The sequence below is a fragment of the Salmo salar genome, chromosome ssa19 (assembly GCF_905237065.1).
Source record: "Salmo salar chromosome ssa19, Ssal_v3.1, whole genome shotgun sequence".
Classification (NCBI taxonomy): domain Eukaryota; kingdom Metazoa; phylum Chordata; class Actinopteri; order Salmoniformes; family Salmonidae; genus Salmo; species Salmo salar.
The window spans coordinates 28,366,777-28,390,808 of NC_059460.1; the positions used below are offsets into that span (position 1 = coordinate 28,366,777).

General features: G+C 42.8%; 1 protein-coding gene across 7 annotated transcripts in view; it reads right to left on the reverse strand.

Annotated features, from left to right (window-relative positions):
* Positions 1 to 271: 271 nt before the first annotated feature.
* Positions 272 to 24,032, reverse strand: part of LOC106578706 (voltage-dependent L-type calcium channel subunit beta-2) — a 161,394-nt gene continuing 137,633 nt past the window's right edge. For 5 of the 7 annotated variants that reach the window (XM_014157824.2, XM_014157830.2, XM_014157832.2 and 2 more), the window contains 7 exons: positions 19,569 to 19,649; positions 18,313 to 18,371; positions 17,307 to 17,416; positions 6,958 to 7,112; positions 5,802 to 5,897; positions 3,893 to 4,075; positions 272 to 2,710 (listed from right to left, as the gene is read on the reverse strand). In XM_014157824.2, coding sequence (XP_014013299.1) covers positions 1,934 to 2,710; positions 3,893 to 4,075; positions 5,802 to 5,897; positions 6,958 to 7,112; positions 17,307 to 17,416; positions 18,313 to 18,371; positions 19,569 to 19,649 — 1,461 coding nt within the window. In that variant the 3' untranslated portion in view covers positions 272 to 1,933. The remainder of the gene's footprint in view (positions 2,711 to 3,892; positions 4,076 to 5,801; positions 5,898 to 6,957; positions 7,113 to 17,306; positions 17,417 to 18,312; positions 18,372 to 19,568; positions 19,650 to 24,032) is intronic. The other 2 variants (XM_014157825.2, XM_014157831.2) reach the window with 1 other exon arrangement.

Sequence of the window (24,032 nt, forward strand, 5' to 3'; positions counted from 1 at the left end):
GGCATTTTCGTGTTGAATTTGTTGTCCTGAGGGCACCATTGAAAATGAAACTATGGTGTCAATGGGCTCCCTTGATTAAATACAAGTTTAATAAAACATTTATAAAAATAAAACATTCCTGGTCAGAGTACTAACGTCAGCTACGAATGTCATTCTCAGAGGGAGCAGTTACTTTTAGACACACACACGCAGACAGTAAAGACAGACAGCACAGCTGTGTAAGAAACAGCATTTCATGAAAAATATTTCAAATAGATCCAAGACCAATTGATTTTCTTGTACATCAATTCTTTGTTGCCAAGTTTATTTTTTGTATTTATACATATGTACATACAAATGTACACTCTTAAAAATGTGTAGTGCTACTAAAGTAGCATATAAATGGATAATCATAATATTTTAGGCAAAAATAAAACCAAAAACTGAAAGATGTTCTAGGGGACTGGCTGGTTGGTGGTAATGTAAACAGAGGGCCAGAGTATGTGACCTCAGATGCATCTCAAATTGTACCCTATTCCCTAAATAGTGCACTACTTTTGAGTAGATCTCTGTGGGCCCTGGTCAAAAGTAATGCACTATATATAGGGAGCAGAGTGACATTTGGGGCACATACCCCTAACCTCCTTACAGAGGGCAGCCTGAACTAAGAAACCTCACTAGGGATCTAATTCTTATAACTCAGACATTCACCTAAATCAGACACATTTCCTCAAGTAAGGACTCAGCCCTAACCTCATCATCAATGCAAACCATATAACTAGCTCTTGTCCAGTGCGTTATGTGGGGCTTGCTGACACTGAGGCTCAGCGTTAGAAAGCCACATGTAACGCCCTGGACTGGAGCTATGTTATAACTAGGTTACTACAACTGTTCTTGAGCACCATAGCCTAGCAGAAAGGCTAACCTTTAGCATCCAGTTGATTTCACTCAGTGGTTGTGATTGATTTTCAATTAGACATCAAAATAAATATAATTCAAGGAAATATGTTTGGGGTACTTCATAACGCACATTTATAGCTAATTGGACTGTACTAAGTGCATGGAACTGTCCTTAAAAAGGGTTACACTTAAAAAGACATACCATCATGGAATAAAGTGGATTGATTTTACCCGATAACTATACTCTAAAATATAAAATAGTTGTACATCTGACACCAACAATGTGAATCAGTCTACAGTATGTTGTACTAAAAGTGCTAAACAGAGTGTGTATCAATGTTACAAAATGTTTCTGGACCCTTTATAAATTGAACAACAGTACTGTAATGTCATGTCACTATTATTTTTGTCTTGTAAGGCCAGACTAAGGTGTGCCCAATGGAGAGGCAGCATCAACATCAGAGGACCAAACACCGAAAATGAACAATGCAGAATTTTTTGAAATGCAAGCAAGAAAACAAGAACAATTAAATTAAACAAAAACAATTGCAAATATATAGCATTTAACCCAGTTACCTGGTTTCCCACTTCTCAGTCATTGCTAACAGTAGTCTGAATGAACAAATTCTTCTTTAAGTGGCAGCATACAAAAAATAAATAAAAAACCCTGACAAATATTGAAATACTTTTTTTAAATGCTAGTCACAGAAAGCACAGCTCAGTACAGAAGATAATTCTGCTGTTGTGTCATGCTTCATCAAACACAGGTTTAAAATATGCATATTTGAGAAGATCCACGCATATCCACACATAAACGACAATGTCTATGTATCGATACACACACACACACACACACACACACACACACACATATATTTATTTACTATATATAATAAAAATACTGCCATTGCTAAGGATGCAACGGCCTTTACAAAGGAAGCATACATAAACGGGTGTAGCAGCAAGATGGGACAACAGAACGGTTTCAGAGAGGGGGGGGGTGAGTCCTACCACTGTCTCAGTGTGTGGGGGTTGGGGTCTCGGGGCTAGGCTGTCACTGGTGAATATAGGGGTCTCTGGCCCAGTCCTCTGTGTCACCCCTCTTTTTGAGGGCCACATTCCCCTCCCTGTCCCGGTCATAGCACTGGTGGTGGTGGTTGCGAGCCGGTCGTTGATGGTGGTGGTGACCGCGCGGCTTGTTGCGCTCGTTGTGGTCCTGCTCGTTACGCTCCTTAGAACGGTGGTGTCCTGTTGTGCCGTGGCCCGCCTCCTCGCCAGCGCGGTGATGGTGGTGGTGATGATGATGGTCCCTGGGTTGGGGCTGGGCCTCGTAGCGCCCCTGCTGCAGCTGCTGGGGGTGCCCCCCCTCTCCAAGCCCCTCCTCGTCATACTCCTCTCCAAAATCATCCTCCTCCTCCTGGTGTAGGAGCTGAGACAGGGGCTCTATGTACGCTGAGTCTCTGCTTTCTCTGCTCTCCCGGCTCTCTGGGGTCTCTGAGTCCTGTGTCTCCCCCCGGGAGAGACCCTTGCCCCGGCCACCACCACCACCACCATGATGATGGTGGTGGTGGTTGTGGTGCTGCTCAGTTCGCTGGGAGGAGGAGCGGTGGTGGATGTGCTGGGGTCTCCTGGAAGACTCTGTCCTTAGGGGCCTCTCCTCCTCCTCCTCCTCCCTCTCCTCCTCCTCCTCCTCTCCCTCCCCATCTGGCTGCTCCTGGCTCTGATGCTGGCTGTGGTGGTGGTGATGGTGGTGCTGGTGGTCCTCTCTGGAGCCCTTCCTCTCCCCACCTTGTCCTGCCTTGTCCCCTGCTTTCTCCTCTGCCCCGCTGCCCTGGGGTTAGCAACACAACACGCCTGTTAGTACAGTTAGACACACCAACACGCATATGCAGAGTAAAAAAGACAAACACACACCCTCAAACACATGCAAATCAAACACACATTTCAACCACTTCCAGACAATATTTCAAATTCACACACACGCAAACCCACATGCATGAAATTCAAACGGTACACTTGTACACATACACACATGTGCACTGCACACTCAAAGCTTGAATATAGGTTATCAACCAACCATTGAAGGTTGACTATGGTCCTGGAGAATACAGTTTCCCTAAAAATCCTCATATCCGTTTGCTTTCAGATTAATTTGGCCTGGTTTATTATTTTAAGTCTCCAGAACCAAGGCCGAATCCCCATGGTATACTAACACTTGGTCCGAGTCCCAAATGGCACCCTATTTCTTATTTAGTGTACTACTTCTGACCAGAGCCCTATGGGCAATGGTCTATAGTAGTGCACCATATAGGGAATAGGGTGCCATTTGAGACGCAACCCTGAAGTCCACACAGCTCTTATGACGGAGTATCTCACTCACCACAATCACAGACATGTTAACCTCACTCATCAGAAGCATTTTCATCAGCATTTTCAAGACTTTCAAAAGGACTTTCATTGTCAGGAGTTTCAGTCTTACATTTCCCAATGGGGAGCAATGGATGGGGAAAGACGTGGACATTTTAAATACAACTGAAACAGATCTGAATCAATCAAATTACCTAAACGAATTGTTCGCTGCTCAACATTAAATACAGAACCTACAAATAGATCATTATTTTCAAACTGACAAATGTGCATAATGTAAAACACATCATGATCACCCTATTCATTCCTTTGCCTGTAAGTACTAGTTATTTCAAAGGAATTCATTATAGCAACCCACCATGTTAAACCAATTCAAATGACAAGCTCCTGAGTTGTCAGCGTACTTTCCAGACTTAATGATCTTGACTAGTCATGGTTAGCAGGCCCACCACCAGTCATGTCTCTCTATTCCTATTACTCTCTCTCTCTGCCCTGCTCTTTCCTACCGTGGTCAGTGTGTCATGACTCTGACTCAGTGGCAGTACAGGCTGCTCATAGCCAGTGAGCTACTGGTCTCCCTGCTCTCCCTGGCTGGGCCCTGGAGCAGGCTGCACATGTTGGCCTAAAGCCTGGTCAGCACCTGTACCTGCATGCTGGAGACGGGAGCGGGGCTGGAGGGCAGGGCGGCTGTGGCCAGCTTGGCCAGCAGCGGGTTGGGGGGGTTGCAGCTGGCGGGGTGGGTGCTCTTCCAGTAGGCCTCCAGGTAATCAGCCATGTGCTCACATGCATCCTCCAGTTGGTTCTCATCAAGGATGATGTCAAACATCTCCTATATGAGAGATAAAGAGAGAGATAAACAGAGGGAGGGAGGAGGGGAAAACGGTACACTCTTAGAAAAAAAAGATGCTATCTAGAACCTAAAAGGGTTCTTTGGCTGTCCCCATAAAATAACTCTTTGAAGAACCCTTTTTGGTTCCAAAAGCGTTCCAGGTAGAACCCAAAAGCGTTCTACCTGGAACCAAAAATAGCTCTCCTATGGGACAGCCAAAGAACCCTTTTGGAGCCCTTTTTTCTAAGAGTGTATTGTTAGTGTTTTATGTGCCCAAAACAGAGAGATAAAGAGAGGAGGATAGGAAAAAACTAAATTGTTAGTGTTTTAATGACTGAAAACAGAGATAAAGAGAGGGAGAAAGGAGGATAGGAAAAAACTCAATTGTTAGTGTTTTAAGGGCTGAAAAACAGCATGTGTATGTGCAATGTATGGGCGAAGAATAGCATCATAGCAATTTTAAAACAGTGGATCTACTTTTTCTTAGTGATAAAGAAAGGACAGACTTCGGGATTCTTTGGGAATAAATCCAAATTAGTTCAGCAAGAAACTGACCCGCTTCTCGGATTAAGAAAGTTAGACAAGAAATGTAAAAAAAAAAAAAAAAACATTTAATAGCATTAAATATTAATTGGCAAGAATTTTCTGATCAGTGAGACTGTTAAACTAGGGATGCAATGGCGCTACAGAGGGTAGTGCGTACGGCCCAGTACATCACTGGGGCCAAGCTTCCTGACATCCACGACCTATGTACTAGGCGATGTCAGAGGAAGGCCCAAAAATGTTTGAAAGACTCCAGTCACCCAAGTCATATACTGTTCTCTCTGCTACAGCACGGCAAGCAGTACCGGAGTGCCAAGTCTAGGACTAAAAGGCTCCTTAACAGCTTCTACCCCCAAGCCATAAGACTAATTAATCAAAAGCCACCCAGACTATTTACATTGACCCCCCCCCCTGTTTTTACACTGCTACACTGATGCTACTCGCTGTTTATTATCTATGCATAGTCACTTTACAAATTACCTCGACTAACCTGTACCCCTGCACATTGACTCAACCGCCACCCCCTGTATATAGCCTCATTATTGTAATTTTCTTGTTACTTTTTTTCTCATATACATTTTTTTCACTTCAGTCTATTTAGTAAATATTTTCTTAACACTATTTCTTGAACTGTATTGTTGGTTAAGGGTTTGTAAGTAAGTATTTCACGGTAAGGTCGACACCTGTTGTATTTGACGCACGTGACAAATAAAATTTGATTTGATGCTATTGGATGTACATTAGGGCAGATTTTCCACAAGCCTGTAATGATTGCACTCATATTCTAAAAGAATATCCAAGAAGATCACAGAAGGACGGAAATAGAATTGGCAGGAGATATGAGTCTTTCTGAAGCATTCCACAACAGTATTATTAATATAAGGGCAGAATCCTACCGGGAGACATACGCACACGACTCAAAACCTCCACGCACATCAGTGGCAATACACATAAGACTTCAAGTAACTCGAGTGTGTCTTTTCAGTGTGAGTTCGCAAGTTAGGATTCAGCCCTCGATACTCTCCTTTACAGTATCAATAGAGGCTTGATGCACGGAAACACAAATCTTCAATCTGCATACAGAAACAGTATTACGAAATGTCCAGGATGTATTAGATGTGGTATGTGGTGGGTGTCATCCAGGTAACAGTGATCTCCGGTCAGGTGGTGTGGCTATACTCACGGCAGGGCATTGGGCCAGTTTGTCTGCGGCAACCATCTGGACGTTGAGGTGCTTAGCCTGGGACTTCCCTCTGGACTTGATGAGCCTCTGCAGGACCTGTGGGACATATGAAAGAGGGACATGAGAGGCATGGCGCCATCAGCACCATAACAAAGTCAACTCGATCCCATTAAAGCGTTGTCAACGCCGTGACAGAGTCAACTCTATAGCGTGAAAGCAGGTCAACACCGCAACGAAAGTCAACTCCATCAGATGGAAGCGTCGTCGGCACTGAAACTAAGTCAACTCCAACACATCACAGCATCATCAGCACTGTAAGAAAGTCAACTCCGATGTAGCAGCAATGTGGGAACTTGAACCAAACATCAGCACTAAAGTAGAACTGTGATTTTACTGATTCACAGCAGCAGTAGTTGATAAAAGGAGTAAAATAGACCCAGGTTTATCCCATCGAGGTGTGATTCAGACTGCCGACACTTTGATTTAGAGCCATAATTCACAATCCTTCAGCTACGCCTTCTTTCCCTTTCTATCTTACTCAAATGCCAGAGTTTTTTAAGGATATTTGAATCATGGGTGTTATTTACACTAAGGCTGAAGGTCAGCGTGATGAATCAGTCGCCTCACGCACTTCACTCTCTCCCATTCAGATGAGCGGAGTAGTCAGCGCTGACAGGCCGTATTTAATAACCCGAACAGGACACCGTTCAGTTAGAAAAATGCGATGTGAGCAGTGACAAGACATCCATACACCAGTTGCTCCCCAGTGCATCAGGGACATCCATAGACCTCCATAAACCAGTTGGAGACTACTTCCCTACTCAGGAGACTTTCACTTCAGCTCTGTTTACTTCATCAATCTGTCACTCACTCACCCAAAAGGGCTCATTCACACTGGACCATTTACCAGTGTTCTCCTGGCCTGCATCTACCTTTACACAATTACACATAATATTACTATGTGTGAGATGGAAGGTCGGCTGAATACATTACTAGAAAATAAAAGTTAGTATTAGAATATGAACCATGTAATACACCTGGGCACACTGTACACTAGTACACTGCAATTCAGTTTGACATGTCAAGTTTAAACTACCAAAGTGCATTTTGTGGAATGGAAATGTAAGTTGCCATTTTTTGCATTGCTTGGCCTCACCTTAGGAGAGGAGATCTTGACGTAGACGATGATAGGAGCCAGGGATGTCTTGCCCAGTTGGGCCGGGTGGTTGATGGTGTCTGCGTCCAGAACCACCAGCTGTAAGGTTCGAGCCAGTTCAAAGATACGCTCTATCTCACTCTGCACTTCAGCTACTAAGAGAGAACGAGAGGGGCAGAGGGAGGGACAGACGAGTCACAGACAGAGAGAGAGAGAGCGAGAACGAAAGTAAAACCATAGATCCACTTCCATTCTGCCCTTCAGTTAGGTGGCAGTGAGAGAAGGAGAGATTAGCAAGACAATGGAAATAAATAAAACATTTAAGTGAAATATTAGCTTTTCCCCCCAAAAAAGGAAATTCAAAAGCTAATTTGACCTATGTACTAACAAGGATTTTCAGCATAAGCAGCTTGACTACTGCTAGACTACTGCAAAATTGGTGGACCAAGAGTGATTGGTCAGATTAGGAAGGAAGAGGTTGTGTTTGCTTGGTTGCGTCTAGGACACTGTACAATGAACTCATCATTACATCTGGTTGACAAGCATGTGAACGGCTTGTGCACGGAGTGTATGGTTGATGAAACAGTGAAGCATGTGTTTGTTTCTTTATTCATTTAGATATCCTAACCGCCATCGATAAAAGACAGTACTGTGCAGCCGTCTTCATCGACCTGGCCAAGGCTTCGACTCAATCACTGTATTCTTATCGGCAGACAGCCTTGGTTTCTCAAATGACTGCCTCGCCTGGTTCACCAGCTACTTCTCAGATACAGTTCAGTGTGTGAAATCGGAGGGCCTGTTGTCCGGACCTCAGGCAGTCTCTATGGGAGTACCACAGGGTTAAATTCTCGGGCTGACTCTTTTCTCTGTATATATCAACGATTTCGCTCTTGCTGCAGGTGATTCCTTGATCCACCTCTACGCAGATGACACAATTCTGTATACATCTGGCCCTTCTTTGGACCCTGTGTTAACAAACCTCCAAATGAGCTTCAATGCCATACAACACTCATTCCGTGGCCTCCAAGTGCTCTTAAATTCCCAAAAGGGCTCATTTACAGTGCATTCGAAAAGTATCAAGACCCCTTGACTTTTTCCACATTTTGTTAAGTTACAGCATTCTTCTAAAATGGATACAATAATTTTTTCCCCCTCGTCAATCTACACACAATACCCCACAATGACAAAGCAAAAACAGGATTTAGAAATGTTAGAAATGTATTAAAAATAAAAAAACAGATACCTTATTTACATTTGCTATGAGACACATAATTGAGCTCAGGTGCATCCTGTTTCCATTGATCGTCTTTAAGATGTTTCTACAACTTGATTGGAGTCCACCTGTGGTAAATTCAATTGATTGGACATGATTTAGAAAGGCTCACACCTGCCTATATAAGGTCCCACAGTTGACAGTGCATGTCAGAGCAAAAACCAAGCCATGAGGTCGAAGGAATTGTCCATAGAGCTCTGAGACAGGATTGTGTCGAGGGACAGATCTGGGGAAGTGTACCAAACCATTTCTGCAGCATTGAAGGTCCCCAAGAACACATTGGCCTCCATCATTATTAAATGGAAGAATTTTGGAACCACCAAGACTATTCCTAGAGCTGGACGCCTGGCCAAACTGAGCAATCGGGGGAAAAGGGCCTTGGTCAGGGAGGTGACCAAGAACCCGTTGGTCACTCTGACAGAGCTCCAGAGTTCTTCTGTGGAGATGGGAAAACCTTACACGGAAAACCTTACAGGAGGACAAGCATCTATGCAGCACTCCACCAATCAGGCCTTTATGGTAGAGTGGCCAGAAGGAAGCCACTCCTTAGTAAAAGACACATTGCCAAAAGGCAAACTCCAAGTGGAGTTTCTGGTCTGATGAAACGAAGATTGAACTCTTTGACCTGAATGCCAAGCGTCACATCTGGAGGAAATATGGCACCATCCCTACGGTGAAGCATGGTGGTGGCAGCATCATAGTCAGGATCGAGGGAAAGATGAACAGAGCAAAGTCCAGAGAGATCCTTGATAAAAACCTGCCCCAGAGTGCTCAGGACCTCAGACTGGAACAATGGTTCACCTTCCAACAGGACAATGACCCTAAGCACACAGCCAAGACAACGCAGGAGTGGCTTTGGGAAAAGTCTCTTAACGTCCTTGAGTAGACCAACCTGAGCCCGGACTTGAACCCGATTGAACATCTCTGGAGAGACCTGAAAATAGCTGTGCAGCAACGCTCCCCATCCAACATGACATAGCTTGAGAGGATCTGCAGATAAGAATGGGAAAAACTCCCCAAATACAGTTGTGTCAAGCTTGTAGTGTCATACCCAAGAAGAATTACTACCAAAGGTGTTTCAACAAAGTACTGAGTAAAGGGTCTGAATACATATGTAAATGTGATATTTCAGTTTTTAAAATGTATTTAATTTGCAAAAATGTCTACCTGTTTTTGCTTTATCATTGTGGAGTATTCTGTGTAGATTGGGCGGCAGATAGCCTAGTGGTTAGAGCGTGGGGCCAGTAACCGAAAGGTTGCTAGATCGAATCCCCGAGCTAAGGTAAACATCTGTCACTCTGGCCCTGAACAAGTCAGTTAACCCACTGTTTCTAGGCCGTCATTGTAAATAAGAATTTGTTCTTAACTGACTTGCTTACTTAAAGAAAGGTTAAATAAAATAAAAAATTCATGAGGGAAATAAAATAATTGTATCCATTTTAGAAGGCTGTAACAAAATGTGGAAAAAGTCAAGGGGTCTGAATACTTTCCGAATGCACTGTATATTCCTACATTTGCCCATAGGCCTACTTCTATGTGTGTGCGTCCTTACTCAACATTGACAGGAGTGCTCCAAACAAAAGACAATGACTAAATTGACAAAACTCGTAAATGGAATTTAATAAACCAAAACATGTTTCTCACAAGTGTAGCATAGGTTGTGCACTCTGCAAACAATGTGTCCACTCCAACAATGAGAATGGGAAGACTGGAATAATAATATTGAATGCATTAAAATTAATTACCGTAACTAAAGTAACAAACGTTGTAGATTAGGAATTATAGGAATTAACGGTAAATGAACTACTGGTGATATACACTACCGTTCAAAAGTTTGGGGTCACTTTGAAATTTCCTTGTTTTCCATGAAAAAATACATTAAATGAGTTGCAAAATGAATGGGAAATATAGTCAAGACGTTGACGAGGTTATAAATAATGACTTTTAATTGAAATAATAATTGTGTCCTTCAAACTTTGCTTTCGTCAAAGAATCCTCCATTTGCAGCAATTACAGCCTTGCAGACCTTTGGCATTCTAGCTGTTGATTTGTTGAGGTAATCTGAAGAGATTTCACTCCATGCTTCCTGAAGAACCTCCCACAAATTGGATTGGCTTGATGGGCACTTTTCACGTACCATACGGTCAAGATGCTCCCACAACAGCTCAATAGGGTTGAGATCCGGTGACTGTGCCGGCCACTCCATTATAGACAGAATACCAGCTGACTGCTTCTTCCCTAAATAATTCTTGCATAGTTTGGAGCTGTGTTTTGGGTCATTGTCCTGTTGTAGGAGGAAATTGGCTCCAATTAAGCACCGTCCACAGGGTATGGCATGGCATTGCAAATTGGAGTGATAGCCTTCCTTCTTCAAGATCCCTTTTACCCTGTACAAATCTCCCACTTTACCACCACCAACAAACCCCAGACCATCATATTTCCTCCACCATGCTTGACAGATGGCATCAAGCACTCCTCCAGCATCTTTAAATTTGTTCTGCGTCTCACAAATGTTCTTCTTTGTGATCCGAACACCTCAAACTTAGATTCATCTGTCCATAAGACTTTTTTCCAATCTTCCTCTGTCCAGTGTCTATGTTCTTTTCCCCATTTTAATCTTTTATTTTTATTGGCCAGTCTGAGGTATGGCTTTTTCTTTGCAACTCTGCCTTGAAGGCCAGGATGCCAGAGTCACCTCTTCACTGTTTATTTATTTTACCAGGTAAGTTGACTGAGAACACATTCTCATTTACAGCAACAACCTGGGGAATAGTTTCAGGGGAGAGGAGGGGAACAAATTAGCCAATTGTAAGCTGGGGATGATTAGATGGCCGTGATGGTATGAGGGCCAGATTGGGAATTTAGCCAGGACACCAGGGTTAACACCCCTACTCTTACAATAAGTGCAATGGGATCTTTAATGACCTCAGAGAGTCAGGACACCCATTTAACGTCCCAGCCGAAAGACGGCACCCTACACAGGGCAGTGTGTACTGCCCTGGGGAATTGGGATTTTTTTTAGACAGGAGGGAAGAGTGCCTCCTACTGGCCCTCCATCACCACTTCCAGCAGCATCTGGTCTCCCATCCAGGGACTGACCAGGACCAACCCTGCTTAGCTTCAGAAGCAAGCCAGCAGTGGGATGTTGACGTTGAGACTGGTGTTTTGCGGGTACTATTTCATGAAGCTGCCAGTTGAGTAGTAAACAGCGTTGTATGAGATCTTCCGTTTCTTGCCAATTTCTCACATGGAATAGCTTTCATTTCTCAGAACAAGAATACACTGACGAGTTTCAGAAGAAAGTTCTTTGTTTCTGGCCATTTTGAGCCTGTAATCGAACCCACAAATGCTGATGCTCCAGATACTCAACTAGTCTAAAGAAGGCCAGTTTTATTGCTTCTTTAATCAGGACAACAGTTTTCAGCTGTGCTAACATAATTGCAAAAGGGTTTTCTAATGATCAATTAGCCTTTTAAAATTATAAACTTGGATTAGCTAACACAACGTGCCATTGGAACACAGGAGTGATGGTTGCTGATAATGGGCCTCTGTACGCCTATGTAGATTTACAACATTAACAATGTCTACACTGTATTTCTGATCAATTTGATGTTATTTTAATGGACAAAAAATTTGCTTTTCTTTCAAAAACAAGGACATTTCTAAGTGACCCCAAACTTTTGAACGGTAGTGTATGTAATGGGGAATTGATATACACTAACAATCAAAGCAAACAATTCACACAATAAAGTTATGGTGGAAGAGAGCACATTTTGGAGGGAGAAGTGCATTGTGCATCCGGGCGAATGATCAATCCGACGTCTGCATTGGCCATGCAGAAGTCAGGGCATACATTCTTGTGCTATCGCAGAGCAGTGCAGAGCCGTTGTCAAGGAAGTGAGTTTGTGTTTATACAGGATGTACCGCCCCCACCTACCGTCAACCAATCATCTCAATGCAGAGCTATACAGCGCCCTCCGCATTGTTACATTTGGGAGCCGCATGGCAATATGGTATGGGAGCTTGACTTGGCCTCTGCGTATCCCTGGAGGCTCCGCAATTGCGTCACACCCTCCATGGAGCCTCCGACCACATTTTCGAATCAAGCATAGAAATTGGCTTTTAGCCTCCGCAGTGGATTAATTAGTTCACTGAGATGGATGCAAAATATTTGTTACTGCTCGACTAAAACAATCTCAGTCGACCAACAGCCTAATGACCAAACAATCGACCTGTCAACTAATTGGGGTCAACCCTAGGCCAGATTGTTCTTTAAGATGGTCAAGCGTTCATAGATGACCAGCAGGGACAAATAGCCCAACCAAAGTTGCTAGCGGCCAGTCGCTAATGGCCTAGTATTCAGCGCTTTATTGTCCCTCCAATCACTGACATCAATGCAAATGCAATCGAAAAGCAAATCAATCAGTTCATGAGAGCCCTGGCATTCAGAGTTTGAGCGGAATAGGATCACCTGTTGCGCAGCGACAGCCAGCTCCTCATAGTTGGCTGAATCATAGAATAAAATGTGTTCCTGTTGCTCAACATTTCTATAGGCTATGCTATGAATTGTGTGAGAAAACAGAATTTTGATGGCCTCTATTAAAAAGAGGATCCACCAGCTTTCTGTAGGCTAAGCCTACAGTATTTATTTCTCAACTTTACATATATTTACAACCGGAGTAGCCTACCTGGCTGGTATGAAAATTAACTGGGGGAAAATCATCCTCCATTTGCTATTCAAGTGCCTATAGATGACATGTATTTTTTTTTACCCTGCCCCTGTTCCGACAGGTGCATGATAATGGCCCATTCTAAATCAAAACTAATTTCACAAATATTTGATTTAGTATATGTAGACAAGATTAAATTGAGAATAGTCTGAATGGCGAGAATATTATCACGTGTGAATGATGCCCAGCGTGTACAATCTTAGGCAAGAAACAGCGTATGCATGTTACGCTCGTCGTTTGAATGAGACCAAGGTGCAGCATGGTAGGCATACATTTTATTTTATTAACAATGACACCGGGAAAAACAACACAATACAAAAACGAACGTAAAGCTACATGCAGTGCAGAAAGAAACTACACACAAACAAGATCCTACAATCACAGGTGGGAAAAAGGGCTGCCTAAGTATGATCCCCAATCAGAGACAAAGATAAACAGCTGCCTCTGATTGGGAACCATACTAGGCCGACAAAGAAATAGAAACATAGATATGCCCACCCAAGTCACACCCTGACCTAACAAAATAGAGAATAAAAAAGGCTATCTAAGGTCAGGGTGTGACAATGCATTTTTTTTTTCAAATCCTAGTCACATGCATCATATTGCATAGCACATAGGCCTATACTGTATGTTTTGATAAGGTTTGTATCACAACTAACGTGGACAAATAACTTCAAACATAGCCTATAGGCCCAAGACCCCTTGAACACGGTTGGAGAGCCCATAGCCAACAGAGCCTAGTGAAACATTAGTTATTTTAGTCCCAGTCATTGTGCAATTGCATGTGAAAACAGAGTTTTGACTAGCCACTATTTAAAAGCGGGTCCCAGGTTTCTCGTGCTGCTATATTTATTGCTCAATTCTTAAAAATAAATGATTTAAGTCTGCTAAATGACTTAAATGTAAATGTAAAATAAAGCACATGAATCCGCTTTACAAACGATGTAGCCTACCTGGCATATTACAAACATAACAGCGCATAACCTCCATTCGCTATTCGAGTGCAGGCTGTGGATGACATGGTTTTTTTGTGGGCCATTCTAAATACAAAATAATTCCACACATACAGTACCAGTCAAAATTTGGACACACCTACTCATTCAAGGGTTTTTCTTAATTTTTTGACAACTTTTTACATTGTAGAATAATTGTGAAGACATCAAAACTATGAAATAACAAATATGGAATTATGTAGTATCCAAAAACGTGTTAAACAAATCAAAATAGATTTTATATTTGAAATTCTTCAAAGTAGCCACCCTTTGCCTTGATGACAGCTTTGCACACTCTGATTCCAAGAGCTCAGTGGTCTCCATCCTTGGGAAATGGAAAATATATGGAACTACGCAGACTTCGACTAGAGCTGGCCCAGGCTTCCGACCAAAATGAGCAACCGGGCAAGAAGGACCTTGGTCAGGGAGGTGACCAAGAACCCAATGACCACTCTGACAGAACTGCAGAGTTCCTTGGCTGAGACAGGAGAACCTGCCAGAAGGACAACAGTCTCAACAGCACTTCACCAATCTGGGCTTTATGGGAGAGTGGTCAGACGGAAGGCACTCCTGAGAAAAAGGCACATGACAGTACATCTGGAGTTTGCAAAAAGGCACGTGAAAGACTCTGAGATCATAAATCAAAAGATTCTATGATCTGATGAGACAAAAATTTTACTCTTTAGCCTAAATGCTAAGCACTATCTGGAGAAAACCAGGCACAGCTCATCACTCGTCTAACACCATCCCTACCATGAAGCATGGTGGTGGCAGCATCATGCTATGGGGATGCTTTTCAGTGGCAGGGACTGGGAGACTGGTAAGGATATAGGGAACAATGAATGGAGCCAAATCCAGGCAAATCCTTGATGAGAACCTGCTGCAGAGTGCAAAGAACCTTAGACTGGGGGGCGAAAATTTACGTTCCAACAGGACAATGACCCCAAACATACAGCCAAAACAATGCTGGAATGGCTTCAGAACAAGAATGTGAAAGTCCTTGAGTGGCCCAGCCAAAACAGAGACTTCTGACTTCTGAAATCTGTGGAAAGACTTGAAGATTGCTGTTCACCACCGCTTCCCATTTAACTTAACAGAGCTTGAGAAAATCTGAAAGGAAGAATGGGAGAAAATCCCCAAATCCAAATGTGCAAAGCTGATACAGACATACCCAAGATGACTCAAATCTGTAATCGCCGCCAGAGGTGCTTCTACAAAGTGCTGATTCAGAGGTGTGAATATTTATGTAAATTAGATATTTCTGTATTTCATTTTCAATACATTAGCAAACATTTCTAAAAACCTGTTTTTACTTTGTCATTATGGGATATTGTGTGACACCAAAAAGTGTGACACCAATCAGACCCCCGAGGGCTGGAGTACCAGATCGAGATGGAATCAACAGCCTCGACACAAGATCCAGCATGATCTGATGCAGGGCTCCCCTGGAGAGTTAGCGTCTTGTAGGTTTTTCTCCAAACCTAATCTAGTGCACCTGATTCTAATAACTATTTGATTGATAAGCTACAGGAGGGTAACTCTCCATGAGATCTGAACCTCCACCTAGTCCCCCCAGCCTTTTCTCTTGTAACCTCTCTCCCTCTAATATAGCTGTCTTTGGTGATTGAACTGAGAGAGATTTTAACACAGACAGCCGGCAGCTACGACATTTAACAATGTGCCATTCATTCGCCATTATATCATCATGTAAAATCAAGTGAATCTTTGTTTCATATTCTTGTTTGTTTGTGCTAAGGACGTCCAGTAGGTTAATCTGATGATTGTATTACAATCATGTTGGTAAGGTATTGTAATACTTTCTGTAACTGGTCTAATCACCTGCTGCTTGCATTTCAATAGGTAATTTGTTTTTGAATTATACAATTGCCAGAAAGTGAGAATAAATCAGGCTAAGAGCCATTGTTGCTCTATGGTGAAGTAGGTCAGGGTGTGACTGGGGGGTATTCTAGTTTATTATTTCTATATGTGGGGTTCTAGGTTACTATTTCTATGTTGGCGATTTGTATGATTCCCAATTAGAGGCAGCTGGTAATCGTTGTCTCTAATCGGGGATCATATTTAAGTAGTTATTTTTCGCACCTGTGTTTGTGGGATCTTGTTTATGTGGAGTTGCCTGTGACCATGCCATAGCGCCACGTGTTCTTTGCGCTTTATTGTTTTTGTGAGTTTCATTTAATAAAGATGTGGAACTCTACGTACGCTGCGCCTTGGTCTGAGTATGATTACAACGACGATCGTGACAATGAGGGGACCAAAGAAGTATGCTGAGGGTCAATGTTGTCACAACGAGTTAGCTAGCTAGCCAACTTGTGCCATAGTTGGGCTGCTCAGACGAGATGTGAACCCAGGAGCCTGGAAAGCAAGCAAGCTATCTAGCTAGTAGCTAATGTTACAATGTCAACTAATTAAACAGATACAATTTCAATACTTCGATCCCTGAAGTGACAAAATAATTATCCAATTGCATTGGCTTCAAGTTAAAAAGCTTTTAGTCAAAAGAGGAGCACAAAGATTAAAGTTGTGCAGTGTTTTGAGTGTGTCCCAGTGCTAATGTATCTTTAAAGATGAGTGGGTTTATCCCATAACTACTCTCTTAGAAAAAAGGATTCCACCTGGAACCCAAAAAAAACATTTTAGTTTTCTAAGAGTGTAATGGAGCAACCGGTACACCAGGTTGCATCCCAAATGGCAGCCTACTCCCTATTAAGTACACTACTTTTGACCCGTGCCCATACGTCTCTGGTCAAAAGTAGTGCCCTAAGAAGTGAATAGTGTGCCATTTGGGACGCAACCCACGAGTAATGTTACAGAGCACCACGGTGATCCAACACAAAGATTAGCTACATGGCTTCCGTAGTTTCGTTGGCTCTCCAGGCCACCACAGTGAGGTCATGTTTCATTATCGCAGCTTGTAACTCAAGCCTGGTTAAATCAGCTGTGTTCTTTACTTTGTTATCTGGCAGCAGGTATCTCTCCTTTCTTTCTCTCTCTTTTGTCCAAAAGGCAAACATTTTTAATCACAGGCCTGGCCAGGTCATTCTTCGCCTTCCAACATCTGTAGGTCTGCATTATAACTGTAGGTCTGCATTACAAATCTCCAAGGTTGCGCCCAAAATGCACCCTATTCCCTATATAATGCACTACTTTTGACTAGAGCCCTTTGGGCCATGGTCAAAAGTAGTCCACTATATAGGGAATAGGGTGCCTTTTGGGAAACATCCGAAGACATTCTTTTACTCTTTCCCTTGTCTCTATGCAATGAATTAGTCTCTCTACATATAATGGGCTCTAGAAGAGCACAGAGGTTTCCCAGCCTCATACTTCCAAACTTACCAAGGTTGGAGCGTGTGTTGGATCGCTCGATGATGGCGTGTTTACTAGGGTTGTTGAGGACAGAGCGTTTGGCAAGAGAGATGTCTGCAGTGACTCGAGTGATTGATATTCTGATAGGAAGGCAGAGAGAAAATAACTGGTCACCGAGAGACTAGAGTGTGCTCTGATTTCTGAAACAGCCTTATCAATCAAATATTTAACACTTGGAAAAAGTGCAGAATTAGAAACAAAAAGGCATAGCAGCAAAATCACAGTCCATAATGAAGAGGGGAGAGTTTTGTGATTTCTAAGCAAGGTTTGGTAGAAGAGGGAAGAGAGTGGTGAGAGTATGCTTTGTAAAACTCATTGTTGGTTATCAAAAGAGTTGCACTTTGAGAGGGATATAAAACAATGCATAGTATATGCTAATGATCCTATGTTTTGTAAAATAATTTCTCTACTGTGGATGGGAAAGTGGCCAGACAGCCGGAGAGGAGAGGAGCTGAGGAGAACCCTGCACTGCACTAGGGCCCACTATAGCCTATTAAGGACATGGAGAGGGCCTATTTAAAGTAGCAGCTAGCACACATCTCCAGGCCAAACAAACTTGTTACACACTCCCTCTGCAAAACATCTTTCGGATGGGACGTTAAAACGGGTGTCCTGACTCTCTGAGGTCATTAAAGATCCCATGGCACTTATCGTAAGAGTAGAGGTGTTAACCCCGGTGTCCTGGCTAAATTCCCAATCTGGCCCTCAAACCATCACGGTCACCTAATAATCCCCAGTTCACAATTGGCTCATTCATCCCCCTCCTCTCCCCTGTAACTATTCCCCAGGTCGTTTCTGTAAATGAGAACGTGTTCTCAGTCAACTTACCTGGTAAAATAATGGATAAATAAAATAAAAAACTCCAGGGATGACTAAATACCAGCCTATAGGACTCAGGCAAAGCATACTGAACAAGGATACAGAGATGGCGAGAAAGAGGGAGGGAAGAAAGGAAATCAGGGACAGCTCAACTTACCTTCCCTCAAATCTGTGTTTCAAAAAGTCAAACAATGCTTTTTGCATCATATCTGTCACCTGAAACCAAATGGGACAATAAAAACCATAGTGAACATTTTAGGAATCGCCATCATGAAAACAGACAATATGTGTGTGTGCATGGGTGGGTTAATCAAAGCAACCTCTTTGTTGCTGAAAAAGGGAGCCCCACAGCACAGATTGTTATTTCAGTATTGACTGAGGGCACTTCAGCCTTCCCCTTGTAAACAACTGTGATCCTCCTCAGCATAGTGTGTCCTGTTCTCACCAGGTTCCAGATACCCCTGCCCCTGTCCCTGTCTGCCTCCCACTAATGCACAGAGACAAAGCTCAACTCTGTCATTGTATCCATGTGTCCACAATGTAAACTAGTAGTAGAATTGTAGTTAGTTAAACAGTATGTATTAGTGAGTTGAGTAGTGGTGCAAGTAGAATGGAGGCAAAATTCATTTTCCAAAATGTCTAGGTTTTCCAGAAATCCCATTTGGCAGATTCATGGAAACAGGAAGGAATAAGCAGGACATCCAGAATCCTCCAACCAGGCTTTCTGGAAAACCTGGGTAGTTTGGGAATGTTACACATTGGTTTCCTTACCCTGTAAACAGTCTATGGACAAGGTATGACAGCAATCCATCGTTTGGTTTCGTTTCCCTGGCAGCAGCTTGCACAAGTCCCATTGAAGTCATGGGACCGATATTAGCATTTTCCAAATCATATATAAGTGACATTGTTGAGCTTCACAAAAAAATTGTAGTTACTTTCGAATGATTTGGACATGATGCGTGAAAAAAATGATAATATCAGTCCCATGACTTGAACGGGATTTGTGCCACAAATGCTAAAACGTTAATATTTGGAAACAGTGCCAGGGAAACTTAACCAGCTCATTGGATTGCTGTCAGACCTTGTCCATAGACTGCTTACAGGGTAAGGAAACCAATATGTCATTTAAACATTTGGGTGAACTATCCCTTTAACAAGTAGGTCACATTCCACTGCTTAGACATTGCATGCATCAACCAATGGTTTCGTGCCACGTCATCAACTGTGTCATTGACTGACAGATTCGCTAACATATGATGTGGTTAGCTGATAGGTAAAATGCATATTCAGGTGATGTAAGATCTGGCAAAATAAGTAGTGATCTAAATAGAATGTCCATGTGAGTGTAGTAGTGGTAGTGTCAGTAATAACCGCTTATAAAAACCGTACAGCAATTTTTAACAATTCTGTTACCTCATAGCCCTTCAGTGACGGTCCAACCAGGACCACAGGTCGCATGGAAGGCACAACGTCGTATGGAGGAATGTGTTCCGTCTGCCCAACGAGAGAAAACAAACCATCAGCTTCACATCCAGGGAGATTATTATACAAAGGATGCATCCCAAATGGCAACCTAATCCCTACACAGTGTAGGGCCCTGGTAAAAAGTAGTGCACTCAATAGGGAATGGGTGGCATTTGGTACGCATACACAGAATTACACACTATGTCCAGCAGGGAACCGCAAAGCACAACCCATTAGACCAGGGTTTCCCAAACTTGGTCCTGGGGCCCCCCTGGGAGACAGTTTTGGTTTTGCCTAGCAAAACTAACTCATCATCAAGCTTTAACTATATCAGCTGTGTAGTGCTAGGGCAAGTAAGAAAACGTGCACTCGGGGGAGGGGCAAGACCCAGTTTGGGAAGCACTGCACTAGACCATTTAATAGAACTGAAAGGAACTATGAAATTAGTTGTCCTAACTGCGAGTCCCAGTTTACACTCAACACACAAGGATGCCAGTTAGAATGTTCGGACCCATAGAGATGTTCTGTTTTCAAAAGTAACAAATGATACCAAATTATTTCACACACTGAGCAAATATTAAGATAATCTGTTAGTATTTGCTCTTAGAATACAACATTCTTATCTTCACCCAACCCCTAAATGAATTGACAAGAAGCTTAACATGAACAACAATCAATCAATGTGTGGAAGTCAAGGTATACAGTGGCTTGCGAAAGTATTCACCCCCCTTGGCATTTTTCCTACTCTGCTGCCTTACAACCTGGAATTCAAATCGATTTTGGAGAGGTTTTTTTTTTAATTGTGAAACAAATAAGAAAAAGGCAAAAAAACGGAAAACTTAAGGGTGCATAACTACTCACCCCCCCCCCAAGTCAATACTTTGTAGAGACACCTTTTGCAGCAATTACAGCTGCAAGTCTCTTGGGGTATGTCTCTATAAGCTTGGCACATCTAGCCACTGGGATTTTTGCCCGTTCTTCAAGGCAAAACTGCTCTAGCTCCTTCAAGTTGGATGGCTTCCGCTGTTTCAATCTTTAAGTCATACCACAGATTCTCAATTGGATTGAGGTCTGGGCTTTGACTAGGCTATTCCAAGAAATGTCAATGTTTCCCCTTAAACCACTCGAGTGTTGCTTTAGCAGTATGCTTAGGGTCATTGTCCTGCTGGAAGGTGAAACTCCGTCCCAGTCTCAAATCTCTGGAAGACTGAAACAGGTTTCCCTCAAGAATTACCCTGTATTTAGCGCCATCCATCATTCCTCCAATTCTGACCAGTTTCCCAGTCCCTGCCAATGAAAAACATCCCCAAAGCATGACGTTGCCACCACCATGCTTCACTGTGGGGATGTTAATCTCGGGGTGATGTGAGGTGTTGGGTTTGCACCAGACATAGCATTTTCCTTGATGGCCAAAAAGCTCAATGTTAGTCTCATCTGACCAGAGTACCTTCTTCCATATGTTTGGGGAATCTCCTACATGCCTTTTGAAGAACCCCAAACTTGCTTATTTTTTCTTTGAGCAATGGCTTTTTTATGGCCACTCTTCCGTAAAGCCCAGCTCTGTGGAGTGTACGGTTTAAAGTGGTCCTATGGACAGATACTCCAATCTCCACTGTGGAGCTTTGCAGCTCCTTCAGAGTTATCTTTGGTCTCTTTGTTGCCTCTCTGATTTATGCCCTCCTTGCCTGGTCTGTGAGTTTTGGTGGGCGGACCTCTCTTGGCAGGTTTGTTGTGCTGCCATATTCTTTCTATTTTTTAATAATGGACTTAATGGTTCTCCGTGGGATGTTCAAAGTTTCTTATAACCCAACCCTGATCTGTACTTCTCCACAACCTTGTCTCTGACCTGTTTGGTGAGCTCCTTGGTCTTCATGGTGCCCCTTGCTTAGTGGTGTTGCAGACTCTGGGGTCTTTCAGAACAGGTGTATAAATACTAAGATCATGTGACAGATCATGTGACACTTAGATTGCACACAGGTGGACTTTATTTAACTAATTAAGTGACTTCTGAAGGTAATTGGTATTACCAGATCTTATTTAGGGGCTTCATAGCAAAGGGGGTGAATACATAGGCACGCATCACTTTTACGTTTCTATTTTTTAGCATTTTTTAAACAAGTAATTTTTTTTATTTCACTTCACCAATTTGGACTATTTTGTGTATGTCCATTACACGAAATCCAAATAAAAATCCATTTAAATTACAGGTTGTAATGCAACAAAATAGGAAAAATGCCAAGGGGGGTAAATACTTTTGCAAGGCACTATACTTGTGTGGAGTGTGGAGACAGCAGAATCTCTAATTTCACAATTCTTATCTATTCAAAGGGGAATGTCAGTAGAGGAACTCGTTCGTCAGAACAGGGATAATCATAACAGAAGGCTAGAAATGCAAACTAGAGAGGAGCAGACTAGCAGAATAAAAAACACACAGTCACACAGTGACAGAGTAGGAGCTCAGTGTATCTCAGTGACAGCTTCAGAGGGATCTGTCTGTGTGTGTGTGTGTGTGTGTGTGTGTGTGTGTGTGTGTGTGACAGTGAGGCAGTAGACCTCTAATGCCACATCTGCGTGTGCTGTCACAGTGGTGTGACAGTGCAGTATGAGGAACACTTCGACAGACTGACAGACAGACACGCCATTGCTTTGCAGGGAAATGACAGCAGAGAGAGCAAGCGAGAGAGAGAGAGGCAGACGTTGCACTGAGTCGGTTTGTCACACTTCTACCTTCTCTTCTGTGCAAAAGTAATGGACAATAACGTTTTCAAATGTAATTTAATCTTCTTTCACGGCTCTGTATTACTGCTAACTACACTGAACAAAAATATATACGCAATTTCAAATATTTTACTGAGTTACAGTTCATATAAGGAAATCGGTCAATTCAAATAAATTAATTAGGCCCTAATCTATTGATTTCACTTGACTGTGAATACAGATATGCATCTGTTGGTCACAGATACCTTAAAAAAAGGTAGGGGCGTGGATCAGAAAACCAGTCAGTATCTAGTGTGACCACCATTTACCTCATACAGCACGACATCTCCTTCACATACAGTTGATCAGGCTGTTGATTGTGGCCTGTGGAATGTTTTCCCACTCCTCTTCAATGGCTGTGTGAAGTTGCTGGATATTGTCTGGAACTGGAACACGCTGTCGTACACGTCAATCCAGAGCATCCCAAACATGCTCAATGAGTGATGTGTCTGGTGAGTATGCAGGCCATGGAAGACCTGGGACATTTTCAACTTCCAGGAATTGTGTGTACAGATCCTTGCGACATGAGGTGATGGTGGCGGATGAATGGCACGACAATGGGCCTCAGGATCTCGTCACAGTATCTCTGTGCATTCAAATTGCCATTGATAAAATGCAATTGTGTTTGTTGTTCATAGCTCATGCCTGCCCATACCATAACCCCAGCGCCACTACTCTGTTCACAATGTTGACATCACCAAACCACTCACCCACACAACGCCATATACACTGTCTGCCATCTGCCTGGTACAGTTGAAACCGGGATTCATCCGATACTCCAGCATGCCAGTGGCCATGTAAGGTGAGCATTTGCCCACTGAAGTCTGTTACGACGCCGAACTGCAGAACTGAGGTTCTGGGCTGGCGTGGTTACACGTGGTCTGCAGTTGAGAGGCCGGTTGGACGTACTGCCAAATTCTCTAAAACTACGTGGTTGAGAAATTAACATTAAATTCTCTGGCAACAGCTCTGGTGGACATTCCTGGGTCAGCATTCCAATTCCACGCTCCCTCAACACTTGTGTTGTGTGACAAAACTGCACATTTTAGAGTGGCCTTTTATTGTCCCCAGCACAAGGTACACCTGTGTAACGATAATTCTGTTTAATCAACTTCTTGATATGCCACACCTGTCAGGTGCATGGATTCTCTTGGCAAAGAATACATGCTCACTAACAGGGACGTAAACAAATTTGTGTACAACATTTTACAGATAAGCTTTTTGTGCGTATTGACCATTTCTGGGATCTTTTATTTCAGCTCATGAAACATTGGAACAACAATTTACATGTTATATTATATTTATATTTTTGTTCAGTGTACCTATTGCTCTTGCAGTTTTTTTCTCCATCTCACCCTTTTTCTATATCTTAAGTCTCTCTGCTGTCTACCTGTCTTTTCCTCTCTCCATCTCTTTTCCTCTCTACATCTCTTTTCCTCTTTTCATCTCTTTTCATCTCTCCATCTCTTTCCCTCTCTCCATTTTTTTTCCTATTTTCCTCTCTCCATCTCTTTTCATCTTTCCCTCTCTCCATCTCTTTCCCTCTCCATCTCTTTTCCTCTCTCTCTTCCTCTGTTCCTCTCTCCATCTCTTTCCCTCTCTCTCTTTTCCTCTCTCTCTCTTTTCCTCTCTCCATCTCTTTTCTTTTCTCCATCT